This window comes from Pteropus alecto, unplaced genomic scaffold, assembly GCF_000325575.1.
Source record: "Pteropus alecto unplaced genomic scaffold, ASM32557v1 scaffold44, whole genome shotgun sequence".
Taxonomy (NCBI): domain Eukaryota; kingdom Metazoa; phylum Chordata; class Mammalia; order Chiroptera; family Pteropodidae; genus Pteropus; species Pteropus alecto.
In genome coordinates, this window is record NW_006436812.1 from 6594031 (window position 1) to 6615515 (window position 21485).

The 21485-nt window shown below is 52.7% G+C and overlaps 1 protein-coding gene and 1 long non-coding RNA gene across 32 annotated transcripts in view; one reads left to right on the forward strand and one right to left on the reverse strand.

Annotated features, from left to right (window-relative positions):
• The window catches only part of LOC107195840, a 52011-nt gene extending 45852 nt beyond the window's left edge, over positions 1 to 6159 (reverse strand). The window contains exons 1-2 of the long non-coding RNA XR_003046933.1: positions 6081 to 6159; positions 4227 to 4361 (exon numbers count right to left, since the gene is read on the reverse strand). This is a non-coding gene — a long non-coding RNA (uncharacterized LOC107195840). The remainder of the gene's footprint in view (positions 1 to 4226; positions 4362 to 6080) is intronic.
• Positions 6160 to 6287: 128 nt separating this feature from the next.
• Positions 6288 to 21445, forward strand: GNG13 (G protein subunit gamma 13). 31 transcript variants are annotated; one of them, XM_025048332.1, is made up of 9 exons: positions 6291 to 6474; positions 8078 to 8169; positions 9238 to 9585; positions 10395 to 10457; positions 11233 to 11452; positions 13058 to 13476; positions 14138 to 14224; positions 21022 to 21153; positions 21323 to 21445. In XM_025048332.1, the coding sequence occupies exons 7-9, from the start codon at positions 14148 to 14150 to the stop codon at positions 21426 to 21428; spliced, it is 315 nt and encodes a 104-aa protein (XP_024904100.1). In that variant the 5' UTR covers positions 6291 to 6474; positions 8078 to 8169; positions 9238 to 9585; positions 10395 to 10457; positions 11233 to 11452; positions 13058 to 13476; positions 14138 to 14147; the 3' UTR covers positions 21429 to 21445. The 31 variants fall into 31 exon arrangements, 19 of the variants coding, with proteins under 19 accessions (XP_024904102.1, XP_024904096.1, XP_024904092.1 ...); XM_006913998.3 differs by having other exon boundaries at positions 6292 to 6474; positions 13058 to 13316; XM_025048333.1 differs by having other exon boundaries at positions 6292 to 6474; positions 13058 to 13276.
• The last annotated feature ends 40 nt before the right edge of the window (positions 21446 to 21485 follow it).

Sequence of the window (21485 nt, forward strand, 5' to 3'; positions counted from 1 at the left end):
GCGGGAGGGGTGAAGAGAGGCAGACTACTGGCTCAGCACCTCAAAGCCACACACTGTCATCCATGACACTACCCCCATCACCATCTTCTTACTCAAAAATAGAGGTTTGCTCCTCTGATGTGTAACCACCACCTCTATCTAATTCCAGAAGTTTCCACTGCCCCAAAATGAAACCCGGTGCCCATTATCAGTCACTCTCCACTCCTCTTCCCCAGCCCCTAGGAACCACTTTCATCTTGATAGATTTGCCTGTTCTGGACATTTCATGTAAGTCGTACAATATGTGGCCCTTTATGTCTGGCTTATTTCACTTAGAATAATGTTTTCAGGGTCCATCAATGTTGTAACATATGTGTAAGTGCTTCATTCTTTTTTATGGCTGAATAATATTCCACTGTGTGGATAGACCACAATTTGCTTATCCACTCATCCACCTATAGATGCTTGGGTTGTTCTACCTTGTGGTAATTGTCAATAATAATGCCAAAATGAATATGGGTGTATTAGTATCTGTTCAAGTCCCTGTTTTCAGTTCCCTTGGAAGTAAACCTAAAAGTGAAATTAGTGGACCATATGGTAATTGGTAATTCTACTTTTGAGGAACTGCAAGACTCTTTTCACAGTGGCTGCTCTATTTTACATTCCCACCAGCAATGTACAAGGGTTACAATTTCTCCACGTCCTTGCCAGCAGTTGTTATTTCATATTTTGTGTTATAATCACCACAGTGAGTATGAAGTGGTATCTCATGGTGATTTTGATTTGCATTTGCTGAGCGTCTTTTCAGGTGCTTGTTGGCCATCTGTCCATCTTCTTTAGAGAAATGTCTGTTCAAGTCCATGGCACATTTTTAAAAGGGGTTTCTGTCTCTTTGTTGTTTCCACCTGTCTTTCTTGAGCCCCTGTACTGTAGAGGCTCTGGGCATCCCCTCCCAGGGTCTGGATACAGGTGGCACCCTCAGTATTTGGAGAGGCTCACAAGGCCCCCAGCACAGTCCACGCCCTGGAAGATGACAGGCAACTGAGAGGGCAGTGACCTTTGGTCAATGTTTGGAAACAAGTAGGAGGGGCAATCTCAACCTTATCACATTCTCCTGGGTGTCTCCTTGTTAAGAATATTTGATCAAAGGAAATTATTGCCCAGTATACTTTATTTTCCCCTGAGAAGAAATGGATCCCAATTATCTTAGGGCATAAGGAATAACCCAGAGGCCCGGTTGACAACGAGAGCCAGTAAAACAGCCGCCAGTGCTTCCAAAGCATCAAAATGCAAGCCCAACAAACCGTTAAATCCTAGAGAGCATTTTAAGAACGAAAATTCATCTTCATGCAAGGGGAAAAAAAGTTACTGCTTAAGCTAGACAATACCAGAGCGATATCAGATGTCACCAATAAACTTAAAATAGTGGGAAATATCAAATGCAAAAGATGCCTTCTATCGTTTCAAAGTTGAGCTACCAAGTCTGTTCCTTGCACAGCAGGCTCAGTATTTAATTTTCTGCCTGTGATAAACAGGCAATTTGGACTCATTTCCACAAAAGCAGGACCCATATAATTCTCAACAGATGCACTCTAAGCGCACGAGATGCTAAAGAGCCATGTTAAAGCACTTTGCATTTTAAATCTCTTACATTCTAAAACGTCTCTCCCTGAAAAGCCAACCTGGTAGAAAAGTAGCTACCTGAAATCCAGAAACCATGTGTTTCTGTATCTACATTACAGAATGATAAACCTCCTAAGTCACATCAGCATACCTCCCTCTAGTCAGAGGGTGGGCTGTTGCTTCCAGGAAGAGGTGCAAATGTCTGCCTGTATTCAAGTTCCCCCTAATGTCAGTTCATTGGAGCTGGCTGAGCCCCTGATGCCTTCTGATGGCCCAGGCAATGAAGCCACTGGACTCATGGTTCTGAGTGCCAAAGAGATGACAAGTTTGGGTGCCGGGGTGGCACACAGCAAATCCCCCTTTCATTTCCTACATAGGACATTTTGAATCCAATTTATACCAAAAACAAGAAAAAAAAATCTAAAAAAATTGTTTTCTAATATCTGTAGCCATCCCAGACCACTGTGAGTCACCCGCCCCAGAGAAATGCACGTCCTGTCCCTTTTCCATAGGCCCCCTCTTGCCTTCACTGAGGACCTCTTTTCTCACTCTCCTTCACAACATGACAATGTTTTTTTCCTGATGAAGAGCCATCATTTGTCTGCCAAGGAGATCATGGGCAATCTTGATCTTTCCACTCATTCTGCTGAGTTCTACAAGCATGATGTCACATATAAGGGGAGCAGAGGCAGATGGAGGGTGTGGAGGTCCTTAGTCCTGGTGTCTACCCCCAGCCCCCACTTCTTCCACCCCCCATGCCATCACCCCACACCCTTTTCTGGCCAGGTTAGGGAGTCTCTGTAGCAAAGGAGGCTGTAGAGGAAGAAAAACCTTATCATCTACCCTTTTAGGTTCAACAACCTGTGGATTAAACTGACAAACAACAGAAAACAACAGAAATTTACTCATATGCACATGGTAGCCAACAAAAGTAGCTGACTCAGTAAATCGCTTCATTAGGTGCTTATATATATTAATAGGGGTAAGTAGGGGTGAGGGAAGGGGGAGAAAAGGGTTCTTATGGGAGGAACAAACAGGTTTCTTTGGGAAAGATAAATGGATTTTAGGAGAATGATTGAGACACAAGACAAGTTTGTAGTAATGTTTGTCTATACAGCTATAGGTGGTCTGTCTCCCTCAGGGCCATTAAAGTCCTCCAGAGAATGGACTTGAGATAGGTTTTTTTCTGCAGTCTCCCCTCAGGGAGTAGACAAGCCTAAAGAAGGAATTTACAGCAACTTTATTTCCCAGAAGTTGCTGCTTTTAGTCAAATAGGAGAAGCTCCAAAAAGGTTTTTTTCTGCATCTGTTGATTCTCAATTGCCTTCAGTTCAAAATAATCATCATGCCAAAATGATATATTGTGGGGTGGCATATCCTGATGCCCTTAACCACAACACAGTCACCCTATCACCCAGTACTATAACCAGGTCCTCCTGGGTCAACAGAAGTCACTGCTGTTCAAACTGTTCGGATCCTCCCACCAGATGCTCCCACCCAGATGCTCCCCACCAGGTCCACCCACTAGGTGCTCTCGCCAAGTGCTTCTGACCAAATCTTCTCACTAGGCACTCCCACCAGAGGCTTAAGAGTGTCAGGCCCCATTTCCCTCAGCCATGCTTTGTTGTTGCTGCTTCTACAATACCACATGCTGCCCCAGCCTGGGGATGCTGTCCCTTCACACGCTCACCCCCTTCATCCCTCTCTCCTCGAGGAGGACAGAAAGGACCCCAGTTCCCCCCACCCCGATCCCACTCCATCTCAGGGGAGGGAAGAAGGATCTACAGAAAGGTCCTGATCCAAGAAGCAGTCACCATTTCCTCACCTAACCTTGAGAAAAACATATAACAAACCGAAACTGAGAGGCATTGTACAGAATTCCAGACCCGTATACCTTAGTAAGGTCAAGGCCATGGCATGGTCCAAGTCCAGAGATGTGAAGACTAAATACCATGGGGATCCTGGGACACAAAAAGGACACTGAGTAAAAACTAAGGAAATCTTGATAAAGTGCTGACTTTAGTTAACATACTATCAGTGTCAGATCATTAATTGAGACAAATGTAGCACAGTGTACAAAAGGTTAGCAATGGAGAGCTGTGCAGGGCAGAGTGTATAAGGGAACTCTATCCTTTGTTCAGTTTTCCTATAAACCTACAACTTTTCTAAAAAAAATTAAAAAAATAATCTACTAATTATTTTTTAAAGTAGTAAGATTCTCCCATACTCATAACAGCCCAGTCTTTCCACATACTCCAAAAGGTAAAAGGACCCTCACAATTGATCTGCTAAGCTCCTGACACAGACATACTCAAGGTACTCTCACCTGGAGCTCCTGCAAGATTTGGGGACCAGCTTCCACGCAGCCCCATTGGCCTGCAATTCCTTCAGAGGTTTCTCAAGACAGTGTCTTCTGGGAATCCTAAATAATCTGGGCTTCAGCCAGACTTCCGCTTCTTAATGCCCAGAGTAACTTTACTTACAAATCCAACTTCTACAAGCTTGTTTCTCCCCAAAAGTATATGAATATTTTATGTCTGACCTTCCTTGCCTTCAACAAAAGAAATCAAAAAGCACCAAATTGACATGGACAAAACATCAAAAAAGGGTGTAAGAAGGCTCTACCTGGGTCTCATGGTGGGTTCAGGGGCACGAGGTCCAAGAAGCCAAAACAATTTTCATAGGACTGCTAAAAACTGTCTTTTCACACTCATTCTCTTGAAAGTGTAGAGTACTCCCAAGGCCACATGACGGCCAACACTAGAACAATTAAAGGCAGAGTAAATAATGTAACTCTTTCTTTAAGAGATCTGCACAAATGTAAAATGATGCTTCGAAACTTTTTACAGGAAAATGTAGCTGTTTGTCATTAAAATGTGATTTTCACATGTAGTGGATTATTGGTTTTAAGTGAAAAGTAGAAATTTAACAGGCTTCTATTTTCATTTCTAACAGAGCAAATATCCCTAGATGTCACCACGTAACAGAGGCTTGAAATGTGTAGGAGAGTTAAAGGGTCTTGAGACCAGAGTTTGAGAGTCTGGGCCAACTGCCATTCGGAATCCCAGGTGGCGATGGCATGGGCCTGCGGCTCCACCTAGAGGAAAGGGCTAGGCAGTGGGGGACACCAGCTGATGGAGAATATCCACCAAGCCAGCTCACTGGGGCTTCAGTTTTCTGAGTTAAATAGGTGCGATGGAAAGGTCTCAGGGAGTGTTTTTTTTGGAGTGCAAGTGAACTCTAAAATCAAATTCTGTCCTGACAGGGTTACTGGGACCCTCCTCTGAGACTCAGCCCGACAAACCTTGCCCTGAGGCTCTGCTTAGGGTCCCCCAGATAGTGTGGGGGACATTTTTCATTCACAATGAACTGCTCTCTGAGCATCTGCCCCAGTTAGACAGGGACTCCCAGAAGGTGGGACTTCGTCACGTGCACATCCCTGACCCTGCCCAGGGCCAGGCCGGGGACTCAAGGAGGGAAGGAAGGGAGGTGTGAGTATACACTGACAGGAGGGGATACAGAGGAACTTGGGACTGATCAGGATAGGACAGTGATGGGGCCATCCTGGCCATGTGGGTGTTGAGCAGCACTCCGGCCTCCACCCACTAGATGCCAGTAGCATCCCAGTCTTGAGCAGAAATGCTTCCAGACATTGCCCAGGGTCCCCTGTAGACTGAACTGTATCACTGTCTACACCATGGCACAGACAGTGGTGGGGCAACATGGGATGTGGGGCAACATGGGATGTGGGTCAAGGGGAGACCAGGCTTCACAGGGTGCAAATGCCACAGCTCCTTTCTTGTGCTTAACTCGGCTATTGTCTCCAAGTTGTCCCTCCCCGCTCACCCACAAACCTCCCCTTATGCCTCACCTCCTCAGTGTTCAGAGCCACCAGACCCTCAGAGACATTGCCTTAAGTCCCTGGACCAAGTCACATTGGAAGACAAGCTTTGCCTACTGTCACCCATCTGTCCAGCATGTAAGTTCTGCACATTTGAGTAACTGATGTATCTGAAACAAACCTTTCAAAAATTGTGGACAATAATTATGTAGCTCGCCCGGGTTTTCAGAACAGCCCTTTAGGAGGGCAAAAGAGTGTCCACTTCTTTGCCACCGACGAGGCAACGTGGGGTGGGGAGACCTGAGAGACGGGCTGGGGACCTGGGCTGGGGAGATCTGGGTGAGGAGACTTGGGTGTGAAGATATGAGAGACATGAGTTAGAAGACCAGGTGTAGGAGGCCTCAGTGGGAGGACATGAGTGGGAGACGTGGGTGTGGCGTCGCCCGGCTCTGTCGTCTTTCTCCAACACTGCCCTGTTTTACACGGAATCCCGTGGCCCGCCTCGCTCACCAACACCACTGATGGAAGTGCCTGAACCCTCGAAAGTCCTTTGCCAAAATTTAACACAAGCCTGAAAAATCGCTGTGTCCACGGAATTCCACATTTGGAAGCCGGATCAAGGGATACTCTGAAGTCACCTGTGTGACAGCACGAACTCCTCTTCCCGCCACGCTTCCTCTCCTGCTGACGCGACTACCAGGCTCCAACATGGCTGAGCCACGCACTACGTAACGCGCAGGTCCCGCCCCCTTGCTCCCATTGAGGCTTTGACCTGGAAATGATCTCTCAAGGCGGAAGTGGGAGGGCAATTGAAAAATAGGCGGACTACAGGGGCGGAGGCTGCTAGTGGGCCCGCGGGCTCAGCTAGGTGGGGTGGAGGCGGGAGCAAGGGCGGGCCCCTGTCCAGGGGCGGGAAGCTGCAGGGGAGACAGGACATTGGTCCCGGCGGACAGCACGGCTGCCTCGGGAATGCGTCCGCAGGCGGAATGTGCACACGGTGGGACTTGGGGCAGACCAGACAAAAGGCGAGAGGTGAGGCAAAGGCTAGCCGGCCTTGGTGGGCAGATCCTGAGGAGCGGGGCGCGGTGTCGGGTTGTCTTTCATTTGAGCTGCCGGGCTGCCCTTTCTTTGAGGACAATGACCGCGACCCCCATAGGCACCCGGAACTGCCCAGTGCTTAGTCCAGCCTTCCTGCAGCGCGGACAGAACCACACAGACTGTTCACCTCACTTTTCTCCAACTTTCGTCCTCTATTTTTCCAAATATTCTGGCTGGGCCTGTTTTAGTAAGGCCATTGAGCTGAGAATGATTGTTACATTTATAGAGGGTGATACTGACAACTACAGAGCAGCTTCCGCCCTTGCCCTGGCTGAGTGGAACCGGTTCCTGTCCTCCAGCTCAGGGGAAAGTGCACAGAGCACAGTTCTTTGTCCTGGAGTTTTGTACCTGGTGTATTTGAGATTGAAAAGGAGTGAGGGTCTGAGGACACAGTGCCCTGACAACAGCTCTCTGTAATAGGTCGTCTCTCCCGTTTGGGCTGTCCTTGGTTACTCCTCCACAGTGTTTGTAGGAGAGTGGTCGGTGGGCCAGCCTAGTTGTTTACCATTTGCCATCTGGCTGGACACCAATGGGTGCTGCAGCTCTGATTGCAGGTGCCATGGGCCCTGGCAACGACACTGTCTTTAATGAGTCGGTGATTTGGATCAGTGACAATGAGACAGGTGTGGACACAAGCTTCAGGAACTCCATTCTGCTGGTGGAGATTGCTGGTATGCTGTGCAAACCACTGTGGTTTCACCCTGGTTATGAAGTTGTGTGTCACCCGGCAGCTGGCCCTGACAGGCACCTCTGCTAGGCTGAAGCGCTAAGTGGGTCCAAGGAGCAAGAGGGCCCTCCAAGGAACCTCCCGGAAAACCCCAGAGCATATTCATCAAGCAGTGCTACAAGGACTCACTTAGGGTACTGTGGGCCAACTGCGGAGAGCCTGGACAAAGCGAGAGAGGACCCAGCACCGTGTCTGGGACTTTTCCATGGCCTGGTGTCCCCTGAGGGCCCTGGTGTGTTTGACTGTTAGACGTGTGACTATATGGAACATTCACTGTCTCCTTTCCAGCTGATATGGTCCTGAGGAGAGGCCATCTGAGGAGCTTGTGGATGAGGAGTGTAGACTCGTGGTGACTTTCAGCAAGAGAGGGAGTATGATGCCCAATGTGAGATAAAACTGTACTGCGTCTACCATAACCACACCTGCCCGAGGGGCCTGGAACCTGGTAGAAAGGCCTTCCCTCACTGAGCTATCTCTTGACTTATAGATCTTACAGGTCATCATACCAGCTCCATTTGTGGCTCCTCAGTGTGGTTTCCATTAGGGTTGCATGTTTGTAGACTTCTAAATTAATACTTTCTTCATGATAAACACCATTACAAAAAATGCCAGAAACCTTCATTTGGCTCTGAATTCTTCGAGATAATGGACCATTGGCTTTGTCTAATAGAGAACTCTTAATGACATCTATTGCATTGGGATTTCCTATCAAAATTCCTGCCTTGAGGAAAATTTGTAAGAATAACTAACCTGGGGTGCAGGACAGGCCTTGTGTGTGGCCCACTAATTCTCCAACTCTGCATATTTCAGGCAGACCATGAGTGAGACAGCCCTTCACATTGACCAGAACACAGACATGCAGCCAGTGCTACGGCTACATCTGTAACAGGCCTGCCTCCGAGGTAGGTGTGGGTTGGAAGCAAACGTAGAGTCTCTGGGTCTGTGGCTACAGTCTGGGGAGGTTGCAGTGAGGGCCCTGCCTGTGCAGTGGGCTCATTTCCAGTGGCATGTGGTTCTTGGATCAGGGTAACACTTCTCAGAGGAACTGACACTCATCTTGGTGCTGCTACCCAGGTTGTTAGGAAGTTCAGATCATGTCTCCCAAGCATAACAAGTTAGTTTTAGGTGAACCTGTGGAGTAAGCCTGACCCACCTTAGGACTGTGAACATAGGGAGGGGCCAACCTGTCTGGGGCACCATCTTCTGAGATACGGTCCAAATGACGCCAGAGGCCTGAGTTTGCTTCTTGTGTGAATTCTGGTCAGCTTCATTCTCCCCCTATTGGTGTCTAGCCAGATGGCAAATGCCTCATGATAAACAACCAGGCTGGCCTCCTACAAACACTGGAGGAGCCACCAAGGACAGCCCAAACAGGAGAGACGACCTATTACAGAAAGCATTTGTTAGGGCACTGTGTCATCAGACCCTCGCCTTTTTTCAATCTCAAACCCACCAGGGTCTAAGCACGTGGAAGAAGCCCTACACTGGACCCAGCAGGGCTGGTGGGGTGGGGAGTCTGAGATCCCCATGGAGACCCCTGCCCCCTGGCAGAGGATGAGAGTCCTTTCTAGGAAGAGACCTTTGTAATAGTTGAGGGTCCCCATTCAATCACTTGGGCTCTGCAGTCACCAGAGCGTCCCGTCAGCTTGTGATAAAACGAGAGCAGACAGCCAGGTAATCAGAAATTAGAGGGAAGTCACTAACGTGAAGGACACAAAACCAACAGAAAAGGTCTTAGTGGTATCCTCAGAGACAAAAAGGTGGCATCCAAGAAGCAATGATACATAGCTGTCCCAGAGGAGCAATAGTACAGAAGCTGACATCATAACACCCCAGACCGGGCATGGGGGGTGAGGGAGTGACTTAAGAATGTAGAATGTACCTTCTTGCCATTCCAGAGAGTTAAGATCAAGGTGTCATACACACATCCCTGGAGGCCTGACTCAGCCTCTGTTCTCCCACCTTCTCAGAGGCCTCAAGAAATGGGTATTACCAGCAAGACGCATTCTTCACAAAACGTGAAATGGCTTCTGTGTGGGTCATGAAGAAATTCTCAAGCAGCTCAAGTTCAGACTCGAAGTGTAGTGCCATCTGAGCTTGGTTCTTGTGACAAAGCAGGGGTCTGCAGGAGCTCTGTCAAAAGTTCTCACCTCCATCTGCCTTCCAGTGCCAGTTTTAAATCCTGCCAGCTCTGTGCCACTGCAATGCCCACAGCAAGGGCAGGTATTGGAAGGAGCAGCACAGCCTGTCACTGGCCAGCATCCTTGTCACCTTCAACTCACAGTTCCTGGAGATCAACAGAGACCTGCAGCATGAGAGTGAGTGACAGGGCATGGACACTGGGTGTCTACAGGGTGCCAGTGAGGTGTTGGCAGATGGCTCTGTCCTGCCCCTTTCAGGAGGGCATCTGCAGTTTGTGCAGGAGCTTGCCAATGTGTACACCTGTTACCTCTGTGGAGAGTTGCCACAGGACTCCCACACCTGAATGTGCTGGGAATGGCCAGACCTACCCCCTCCACCAGCAGACCCAGGAGCCTGTGAATCGGTGGGGGGCTGCCAAGGGCCCGGCCATCAACTCCTGTGAGCATATCATGGAAGTGGACTCTGCCCTGAGCTCCAGAGCAGAAAGTGGTTGTCACTCTACCAGCTGGTGGGGAGGGTTCCTGTGTGTACCACTGTAGCCTCATAGGTGGGGATCAAGAACGGGCTCGAAGCAGTCCTGACAGCCAACCTCAACTGAGAACCCGGGTCAGTTTGACATTTAACATCCAGGAATTTGGGTGCCAAAGTGGTACCCTTGCTTCTTTATCAGTAAATCTTCTTTAAGGTGGAAACCATGTAAATGTAAACTTAAGGTTTTCAGTTAAATCTAATGTAAAGGAATTGGGCACCTTTTTGACTCTAAGTACTTGGAGGTTTTTGAGCTGGTGTTCTCATTTGCTCCAGGCAGAACAGGAGCACCCGAAGGTGTCTGCCATCATACTGTTGGCACCCTTAAGGAGATCACACTGCAGGAGAACCCTTCCTCGTAAGCACTGACTGCACTGCTCCCCCTGCAGTCCCTGACCAGTGGCTGGGTGCCCAGGATGTTCACATCCACACTCTTGACCATTGTGTCCTTTCTCAGGGCCTTACAGGATGCTGGAAGCCCCAACTTTCTCAAGTTGGCAGTACCTGTGCTCGTGTACAGGTAAGTCTGAGGGCCTGAGATGGCTCTGACAGGCTTACTCTCTATCCAAGATGGTGCCAGGAGCATCTTCTGCTGGCACTATGGCCACAGGCCAAGCCTCAAGGGCCAAATGCAGACTCCCAGGTAGATGGCCCTCTGCGGTCCTGAGCAGGGGACCTTTCTAGATTTCCCGTCTGGCCTGAGACACCTCCAGGCCTTTCATACCACAGCCAGTGCTCATGCCTTGGTTTATACACATTCACTCCCCTCAGCCTCTGGGTGCTTGGAATCACTGTATACTCTCGTGCTAAAGGAAACGTGTGTGCACATGCGAAGCGTGTGTGTACACATACGTAAGGCATGTGTATTCAATGTGAGTGCAAGGTGTGAGTACACACATGTGAGGCATGTGTGAGGTATATGTGCAGTGTTTGTGCACATATGAAGTACAACTGGCAAGGCATGTGTGTGAATGTGCATGTGGTATGTGCAGTGTGTGAGGCGTGTGTGCACATGTGATACATGCATGTGTACACGTGTGCAAGGCATGTGTGTGCCATGTTTGGAGCGTTCATGTGCACATGTGTGATGCATGTGAGGCGGAATAGCTTTTGCAGACTTGCATGGTTGCTTCCCAGCCATCTGGAGTTGGTTGTCCATGAGAGAGCTCGCTGCTGTTGAGACCCTCTGTCCTGAGTCCTTCCTGAGGCAGCAGGTGGTGGGTCCTAACCTTCATTAGCAGAGGGGGCACCTCCTGGCTGCTTGGGTGGCAAGTCTCCCTGCTCCTCTTCACCAGGGTCTCATCTCATCCTCATTCTTGGTCTGTATACTCCTGTGGACACTGTAGTCTGCTAGAAACCAGGACCCAGCCCTAACCCTTCCTCACTTGCGCAAGATCATGCGACACCTCCAGCAGACACTGTTGCTCCATGACTTCTTCCAGAACCTGCATGAGGAGCTCACCTGCTTCTTCCAGTCAGTCCTCCTCTCCCTGCACTGCTTCAGCTTCACAAATGGTGAGTGGGGAGGCCTTCTCAGAACCCTGGGGGCTGGGGTGGGCCATCCACAGGCTCTGTGCATCTGTTCCACATGCATGCCACCACGTAAGTGGGCCCTGCTGTGGCTTCTACTCACTCTTTGAGCCCATTTCCCAGGGGAGCGAGCAGGTGGGCTTCTTCACTGTCTTTGGGCTGATGCTCCGGTAGATCTACTGCCTGCATTCTCCGAGCCTGTGGGCTGAGGGCGGGGGCCTGGGCGCTGCTCTCAGGTGCTTACCATCCCTGAGCAGGAAGACGAAGACTTATACCCATGACCCTGTTGCATCTGTCCACCTTTCAGTTTGAACATTGTGCCATGGGACCACGGGCTGCTGACCACAATTTTAAAAGGCTAAACCATTACTGAACTTCTGAAAAAGAATGGAAAGTGGGAGTTTCTCTAGGAAGTTTTCACTGTCACCAGAGTTAAGGTGGATTGACTGGAAAGCATAGGACAGGATATTAAATTTCCTCCAAGGCAAGGCTTGAGGTTGGCAGCTTCTGTCTGTCCTGCTGCCTGCCAGCCCTGGGCAGCGACTGCCAGCTCCCGAGCAGTTCCTACCGGCCCCAAGCAGGGTCTGTTCTGGGCAGGCCAAACCCCTCCTGTTCAGGGTGGGCATGCATCTCCCAAGCAGGGCTTTGTGCGGCGCCCTGCAGAGCTGCCTGGGTGCTCTGCATGCTGTTGGTTATAACCCAGCCCTCCTGAAAACTTATGGCCTCGGGTAAGGCTGGGCCAACTGTCCCCCCCACACACACACACACTCTGTCGTTCAGAGCTCTGAAGTTGGTACCAAGCTCCAGGGAAGCACTTCTCTCCCCTTCCTGCCCACTTGCTCCATGTGGTTCAGTGCTCATGGTGTGGCTGAGCCCCCCACAAACACCATAGGGTACTCTCAGGCTTTCAGACACAGGCGGATCCTGGCATCCGGGAACTTTGCTGGGTTTCATCTCTGTTGTGCTGGTTTGTGTGAGTTCTTGGTAGATGAAGGAGTAAATCCCTTCTTGTACCTTTATTGTCATTCACTTTTCCCATTTTGTCTTTGTTTTTATTTCTCGATACAGAACTCTTTAGTGTTTTTTCTCTTTCTGCTCTGGGTTTGGGCCCTGCTTACGCCTTCCTTGCTTTGATGTTATTGAGAACAACTTGCTGTGTTTTCACCTAGAGATTTCCCACATATTTAGAGCCTGTGTGGCCTCAGATTTTATTTGCAGTCTGAAACTTCAGCCTGCACCCACTCAGGGTGAGGGTAGGGAGGTATCTGCCAAAAGGTCTCCTGCTCACTGTCCCCAGTGCTTCAGATCCCATGTGCCTGCTCGGCCAGTGGGGGGTTGTCATTGGTGTGTCATGGCGACAGAGTTTCCTCTTTCTGCCTCAGTTTAGATACAATAAGTTCATCTGCTTGAAAGCTGTGAGGGCGAAGATGCCATCAGATGAGAAAGTTGCTGATTTCTCTCTAACATGCATCCCTTTCTCAAGTTTCCATGGCTTTTGAGACATAACGACAGTTGTCACAACAAATCCCAAGTGGCATGTGCAGGGGTACATGTGCCCCCTCCTCAGAGGCCCTCCTCCCTCTGTCCTAGGATGCATGAACTCTGCGGCAAGGTATCCTTCCACCTGTACAAGTGCAGAGACTTTCTAGCACTGGGTACAGTTTGCTGGCACCGTGAACGGCCTGGCCTGCTGCACCACCTGCTGGTTCCCGCCCGTACACTTCCAGAACTACCTGAAGATGTTTCGGACAGGCAGCATTCTCATGGGGAATGACCTCCACCGCACTGACCAGTGGGTGGTCGGTGTAAGTGAGAAGCCACTCATAGCAGCGCTCCAGTTTCTGACCATGTGTGTGTCTGTCCTGTCTTCCCATAGAGAAGGGTGAACCCCTCCGACCCTCCTGCCAAGCCCAACTCGGCTCCTTGTCCCATAGGCCCAAGTGAAGCACTGTGTCATCATGAAGCAGGCCCTACAGGTGCCCTACAGAAACCTGTCCCTGTACGGAGATGTGAGTGCCTGCCGTTTACACACCCCCAAGTTGCTGGGCAGACACAGCTCACAGGTCCTCTCAGAAGACCACAGGGGCCTCCAGAGTCCACACCCACTGAGCACCTATGTTATAGCAGCGGTGCTGGACCTCTCTGCTCACCGTCTGGGTAGCAGCCCCATCTTGAAACAGTGGCACGCTGTCTAGTTATAGCACACACCATGTCTGCACTTGGGGATACCCAGGCCCTGCACTCGTGGGGTTGGTGGACTGTGTGGAGTTCAGGCCATGGCTGTGGCAGTTGGCCCCTTGGCCACTCCTCCATTCCTAAGCGCCTCCCCATAAGGCCTCAAAGTGCCTGTGCTGGCCTATTCCCTCTTGGGATTCTGCACCCACCCCCATCTCCTCCAGAGCCTGTCCCATCACCCACCCTACTCTCTGCTGCCCTTGGTGGGGAATTGCCTGTGAGCTTCCCCTACTCACACCCTAGAGCCTGGTAGAGGACCCCCACCCTTTCCAGACCCCCATCTGCTCAGCCTCAGATGTGACTGGCCACCTGTCCCATCCTGTGACCAACCTGTCTCTGCACATGGCCCTATGACAGCAGCCCTGTCAGCTTCGGCCCTGTGGTGTGGGCCCAGCTCGTCTGAACAGCTTCCATGCATGGTGTACCTCATTACAGATGGTGCTGCATGCAGCTGATGGCATCCTACAGGAGCCCAAAGTGCACACGCGGCCATTACTGCCCTCAGAGCTCTTCTACAGCATGGTGAGTCTATGCAGGGTATCTCTCCTGCCTCCTCCTGCTCCACCACCCAGTCTCCCTGTGGCACAGTTTGCTTTCACTCCCCCCTTTTTCACAGACATGGCTCACGACTCAGGGGTGCTCAGGCTTGATGTCCCAAGAAAGTGGCTAGGCTGCTGCCCTGACTACATGTCCTCACACCAACTGGGCCTCGAGGCCTGTCTGCCACCCTCTGCTTGCTGCTCATGGCGCTTCTTGGCTGATGGTGCTGCTGGACATCGTCCTGGCCTCTGGAGTAAGGCTGGTGGCCGGGTGTGAGGGGAGGCTTCCAACAGAGCCTTCCTTGAAGGGCTTCCCCTTCATTTGCTCTTGTAGGAAAACTAGGCACTAAAGCTGTTTCTAGAAGACCTCATGCATGAAATCACTGTCCTACCCAGCGTAGTGAGGGTGATTGCATGGGACCTGAATTGCCAGAAGCGAGCCCTGCTGAAGGCATCCGTGCACAGTCGCAGCACAGGGCCTGCCCCCAGGCCTAGCCCCCACACTGCGGGGCTCAGCAGGTGGATCTATGCCTGTTTCCTTTTGTAAAGGGTGAGATGCCCCCAGAATGGCAAACAGCTGGCCGTGCTTGCACCGGCCACCTTGCTCTACCTCACAGAGAACTGTGCGTGTGGGCTCAGCCACAAAGCAGCCAGCTGCAGCCTTCTGCACACCCCAGGTCCGCTCGTGCCTGCACCCACACTGTGTGGTGCCGCCACCCCACGCCTGGGTGGGGTTCTCAGAAATCACTCATAGAGCTGGGGGTGCCGCTGCACATTAAGAGTAAATAGTGGCCACTCAGAGCAGGCCCAGAGTTCTGGCAAAGCTCTGCTTTTGCACCTGCCAGCCAGATGCCCAGGGCCGTGGCCCCAGGCTAGGCAAGGACACACTGGTGGTCTGATGTATGGCTACCCTGGTAGCCCACCACATGGCACGTGTGCCTTTGGGGGTGCAGATGGGTAGACACCAGGACCCGCAAGTGGATACTATGGGGCCTGCAGGCACAGCAAGACCAAAGGCAGCAGCGTGCTAGAATTCTGTGCCTATGTAGATGGTAGACTCGGTCCCAACTATGCTGCTGGTGCTGCTGGGTGAGGTGCTGGGCCTGTTCCTGAGCTTCCAAAGTAGAAATGTCGACCATTGGTGTCTTCCTGTCCCACGTGGTGGCAGAAAACCTGAGCCGGTAATTGGCACCCACTCTGGGGTCCTGTCTCCTGGCAGGGATGAACCACTTGTGGTGGCAGTCTCAATACAGCAGGATTCACCCCGAGAACTAGTTAGTTATAAGATGGGACAGGTGGCCAGTCACACCCCAAGGCCCAACCCCAGGTTGGGCCTTGACTGCGAAGGATCCTCCCACCTTTAGACAGAGCTGCCAGCCCTGGAGCACAGGGCTCGGCTGGCACCCAGATGCCCTGTCTTTGCTCCTTACATGTCCCTGAGCAAAGTCACTCGACCTTTGTCCTTTCAAACTAAGTGTCCACCTGTATGGGAGCGGCAGCAGGTCTTGCAGCCAGAGGGTCCTGTTGGAGTTGGTGGGATATTTGGAGCAGTTAGCAGCCTGGGTCTGTAAAAGCTGCCCGCCCAGAGCAAGCCAGTAACACAGTGTGAACTGCACCTGTAACCCACAGCGTGTCACCAGCTTCCTGCTTTCTCCACAGACCTTCAAAAGGCCATAAGTCAAGACCACAGATCACCTGCAGCTGAGCAGATTTGTGTAGATTTTAGAGAATTTGTGACTTTCTTTAGTCAGTGCTCTCAGGGAAGTTGGTTTACTACATCCGACACTAGAAGTGCTGTGACCCCAGCCACATTTGGAATTCCCACAGAGCCAACCCACCAGAGGAGCTGTGGCTGCACCCTTCTGCCTGACTGCAGAACAGTTAGGATAAACCACTCTAACCAAAATCTCTTTCTTGAGACTTTGTAACTCAAAAGGACGTGCTGACCAGAGCCGCCCACCCTACACCCTTCCGTGATGTCCCTGGAATCATTTGTGTTTTTTACATATCTGAGTCTAAAAGTTTATTTTTGAAAATCATTTACAAGCTTTAAACGATTATATAAAAACTGTCCAGTTTTTTGTGAGTTCTGTTCAACCAGGTGAAATGAAAGGGGTTTTTTTGTTTGTTTGTTTGTTTGTTTGGTGTTTCTCCAATCCCTGTATTCACCTCTGCCAGGTTTATTTTCAGGGATGGGAAACAACTCAGAATGTCCCCCTGAGGCCACCAGGGCTGTTAGTGTGCTTTGGGAGAGGTGGAAGGCTTCTGTGCCCTCCTTGGGACAGTGCTGTCAGGCCAGGCCCCTGCAGTATTATCCACTTGTCTTTTGGCTTCCCCACCTGAGGACAAGTCGCCCTAGAAGGGTTATGTGTAGGGTCTGAATTACCCAACAGTCTCTGAAGCACAGCTGCAGACATGGGGGAGATGGCACTCAGGAGAACCTTGCCACCTCTGCCCAGGGCTGCCTTCCCTCTTGCTATATGGAGAAGAGCCCTATTCTCTGGAGAACCCTAGTGGCACTGTCTCCCCACATACAGCTGGAGCTGATAGCAACTGGGAGTGGCACAGGGTGGCTCGGAAGTGACCAGGTGAGAGGCTACAGGTTGGAGCCATGTCAGGAATGGGTGGGGACAGCACTAAGCTATGGGTCCTGTCTGGTTGGAGGATTTCCTCCTCTTCCTCCCTGAGCTCTCTTCAGGAAACCTGTCCAAAGGTCAGAGCACCCCACACACCATTTTGAATCTTGCTGAGCACTGAAAGCAGCACAAGAGGACCTCCGTCTGCCACAAGGTCTTGTACCTGCTGTCCACGTTCGCCACATTCCCTGGGAGGCCTGGCCTGCATCACCCTCTCCCTTAGGGGCCTCAGCAGGCATGGGGCCTGGAGTGGCAGTTTCTAGGCCAGCAAGGAGCTCTGTTGGCTCTCACCAGTAGCCCAGTTAGTGGAGCTAATTTCAGAAAGGCGTCTGGTCTCCCTGGACCCACTCTGGGAGTCTACGAGGTGGCGCTAAGCTGGAGGACAAGCTGTCACTGCTTCCTGAGCATCCGCCTCCCATCTCCTGGGCCTCTGAGCATTCCAGCCCTACCTGATACCCATTTGATTCCAGTACAAGGGGAGTCTGGACTTGGATGTATTCAGAGTCCACAAATCCAGCCTCCCAGGAAGATGAGTCATAGGGTCCTCCACTCTCACGAAGAATGGGGGCTTCAACTCAGCCACCAAGTGTCGTCATGGCCTCCATCACACAGGCCTGCCTAAGCACAATGACCACTGCCGAATCCTAAGAGTCTCCATGGCAGCACCCAGAAACTGCTTCAGCACGGCAGCAAGGGAAGCGCAGGACCTCTGCCCTATGCAGCTCCTGCCTCCAGGCCTGGCTACACTGTGCTAAGAATGCCCAGGAGCTCAAGTACAAGTCTCTGAGCCCTGACAGCAGTTCTTAGTGGATTTCAGCTGTGACCACATGGAGCTTTCTGATTCCACAGAAAATTCAAAGAGCACCTGCAAAGCAGGTCCCTGGAGCTGACCACATGAGTCCATGCCCAGCAGATCACACCAGGGCTTCTCCCAGGGGACTCTGGGATGCTGTCAGGCCAGAGCCTGGTCCTCTATGCCTAATTCAACATGCACCCTCTGAGGGGAAGACGTGACTAGGTGGTAGGGTGTAGCTCTCAGTGCAAACCTTAAGCCAGTCCTGGGAGCCAACAAGACCCCTGCCCTGAGCATTCCACCGTGTGTGAGTAGGGCCCCCCAGCCGCAGGAGAGCCCCAGGCAGCCAGTCATAGCACCCAAGGGGCCAGGCAGGCAGGTGAGCACAGGCCCCAGGGGCCACTAAGAGGGGGTGGCGTGAGGCCAGCACTGCATCCATTTGCCCTGAGGACACAGATGCCCTTGGCTCTAAGCCCCCCAATCCCCTAAATCTGTAATAAAAATAATTCCTAGTTTCCTTGATGTGCCCCAGTTTCAGAAGTGCCTCCTGATTGTGTACATGTGTCAGTGGTACCATGAGGTGCCACTGACCCCTTTTTGGAATCACAGCAGGGAGGGCCTGGGTGTCTAAGGGGGCAGGGGGCACCCTGACCTGCCTTTCAGGAGGGTGCAAAGTGACTGTTCACAGGACCCCGGCCCAGGGGAGGCCACAGAAGCACAAAAAGACCTGATTCAAGCCTCTCCGGGTAACCTTGGCCCTGCTATCTGGGGGCCTGCCCAGGATGCAGCCTGGTACCTGCATCACCCAATATTCCTGGGTCCCTCAAGAGTGGAGCAGGGCAGCAGGCCCACTGGGCATACCCAGGGCATCATCATGCGGTCCTTGTCCTGATGGCAACTGCCCTGAGGACTGGAGGAAAGGGTAAGGGTCCACCTGGGCCCCATTGCAGGGCCTTTGATGGGCTTGGCTGTAAGGAGTCTAACAAAGGAGTGATAGGTCCGCAGCAAGAAAGGAAATCCCCTCCACCCCAAAGCCACCCAACCTGGGCTTCAGCACCTCTGAGCCGACACTCACCACCTTCAGAGGCAGAACCTTCCCAGGGAGCCCTTGGGGCAGCTACCTAGTCTGCCTACCTCTGGCCTGGGCAGGGGCCAAAGCAGGGAGCAACTCCACAAAGGCCCAGGTCCCCTTGCAGAAAAAGGCTCACACCTGTGGGTGAGTCAGCTTCAGAGAACGGTCACCCACTAGCCTGTCAGTGAACACTGCTAAGGCCCAGAGGGTCCCTGCTACTCCTACCTGACCTGATTCCAGTCCAAGAGGGGCATTGGAGCGCTGGGGTACAATTTACCAGCTGAGGATCTTTGGCGACAGCACCAAGTGGCAGCCCAGGAGCCCACACTGCCCCATGAGAAGAGACCTCATTGCCCAGGGCCAGAGCTGATGTCACATTGTCCCTGGCTGCATCTCCCACCCCTGGAGGCTGGCTGGGTCAGGCAGAATCCCTTGGGTGAACCCAGCCCTGAAGAGAGTGGGTGGAGGGTGGGGGCGGTGCCAGGGCCTGGCCCCAGGTGGCAGGAGTGGGCGGGGCACATGCTGGGCTCTGTCAGCCCCTGTGCCCGGCTCCCTCGTCCATCACTTCGCCCTCGCAGTCACTTCACCATCACTTGGCCCTTGTCATCATTTCTCTCTTGTGGTCACCACCCAAGGTAAGTTTGATGAACTGGTCCCTTGTGCTGAGCGGAGAACTGAGACCCAGGGTTCTGAGACTTGCCCAGGTCCCATTGGGCTGACCTGGACAGAACTAACCCGAGACAAGACGCCCTGCCTTACCATCTCCGGGCTAAGGGCAGCTGCCCTGCGAATCCCAAGGACCCAAACCCGATCTGCGGGGAGGACCCCCTCTGCGGGCAGGGAGGGTAGGGGCGGGGCAGCCGATAGGGAAGACAGCGGCGTCCCTGCGCGGAGTGCGCCGCCCGCAGTGCCCGCCTAGCGCCGTGTCCGGGGGCGGCGCGGGTTGCGGGGCGCAGGGCGGGCAGGGCTCACGGGGCTGGAGGCAGGCTCAACGGCGGCTGCGCGCAGGTAGGGTCAGGCGGCCGGGGAGGGGGCTGCAGACATGGCCACTGCTGCCCCCGGATTGGGATGCACCCCCACGTGGCTGTCCGCGTGAGAGCCCGCGCTGGGGGTGGGGGTGCTGGAACGTGGGGTCTCTGGGAAGGCAGCCCCTGCACACCCCCCTTTGGGCTGCCCCTCAGAGGTGCCCTGCTTCCCTGGGCTCTCACCACCCCGCTGGCTGACCGATCCCTCCCAGTCTGGCCACTCTCCCTAGTTGCTGCAACGACCAGGGCCCATCCCCCCACCCCAGGATGGAGCCCCTCCATCAGGAGCTCCCTCCACAGGCTGAGGCCGACAGGATCATACTCCTCGGCCTTTGCCCACCCTCCCAAGGTCAAGTAAGCCCCTGGCTCCCAGCCTTGGTGATAGGGGCAGGGGCTGGGGGACAGCGAGAGATTTCCTGGGGCCCTAGAGTAGGCTGGGGTGGGGGAAGCAGGTAACCACCTGCCCTAATGTTCCCTCAACTGGCTGGATCTCCTGAGAGGTCTCAACCTGTGGCTTTGCCAGGCTGGTTCACAAGCAGAAACTGGGCCAGGCGGTTTGTGAATAGTTCCAGGGGAGATGCTAGGCAGCAGGAGGCTGCAGATGTTCTGTGTCCTGGACCTGCTGTGCTGCCTCAGCACCCCCCACCCCCACCCAGAGATGCAAATTGCAGCCAAATCCTCCTAGCCTCAGATTAACTTGCCCTCAGTGGGGGCTTTGCCCATGCAAAGCATGGGGGAGGCTCTTGAAGGGGGCAAGCAGGGTCCCGCCCTTTACATAATGGCCTGGGCATCACCTCTGCAACCAGGAGTGGGAAGAGGGCCTCACAGTTGGAGGGTGGGGGCAACTGGTATGAACTCCTGAGAACCTATGTTATGTGCTGGTCCTACCTCCCCATCCCTTTCCAACCTAGAGGCCCAGCCTTGGTAAGTAAGGCTTTGGTGGGGAGCAGAGCTAAGGGTGGAAAGTTCCTTCTGCAGTTAATTAGCCCCATGGCGGGGGCAGGCATGTGGGGCCTCATTAATAGGGCCTCAGCTCCAGGCTCTGCACCTTGGTCCTGCCCATGTGGACCTGGGCAAGTGCCTGGGCCGGTGATGTGGTCCCTGGTGACCCCTCCAGGCAGTGGGTTGGAGGTTAGTGTACAAAAATGGGGCTCCTCCTTTTGTGGGGAGGCTCACCAGTAGAGATGGAACATCTGGGGGCTTATTGCAGGTGGGCAGCCCCCTGACTCTGTTCTTTCTTCCTATGTCCTCTAGCCTCAGGCTGGCTACTTCCGAAGCCCCCGACGCCATGGAGGAGTGGGACGTGCCCCAGATGAAGAAAGAAGTTGAGAGCCTCAAGTACCAGCTGGCCTTCAAGAGGGAGATGTCATCCAAGACCATCCCTGAGTGAGCTCCCAGGACCCCAAAGCCTCGGCCTCACCCTATCCATGGCCAGCCATTGATTTGCATCTCATTTCCCTGCCCTGTGCTTATTTCCATAAGCCAAGACCACTCCCCTATTCTTGGGGGCCAGGTGCCCACCTACTCACTCCAACCTTCTCCTCCCCACCCGCAGGCTTCTCAAATGGATCGAGGATGGGATCCCCAAGGACCCCTTCCTGAACCCTGACCTGATGAAGAACAACCCATGGGTAGAGAAGGGCAAGTGCTCCATCCTGTGAGAACCCCATACCCCCAGGCTCGAGCCTCTTTGTGAAGAGGACAACTCTGTAAAGGTG

Bases quoted from the DNA above. Each gene is read 5' to 3' on its own strand.
- GNG13 (XM_025048324.1), top strand. From the start codon at position 9,472: ATGCCCACAGCAAGGGCAGGTATTGGAAGGAGCAGCACAGCCTGTCAC. The intron at 9,586-10,404 runs GTGAGTGACAGG...AGGGCCTTACAG, and splicing joins CAGAGACCTGCAGCATGAGA to GATGCTGGAAGCCCCAACTT. The intron at 14,496-15,900 runs GTAAGGCTGGTG...CTTTCTCCACAG, and splicing joins ACATCGTCCTGGCCTCTGGA to ACCTTCAAAAGGCCATAAGT.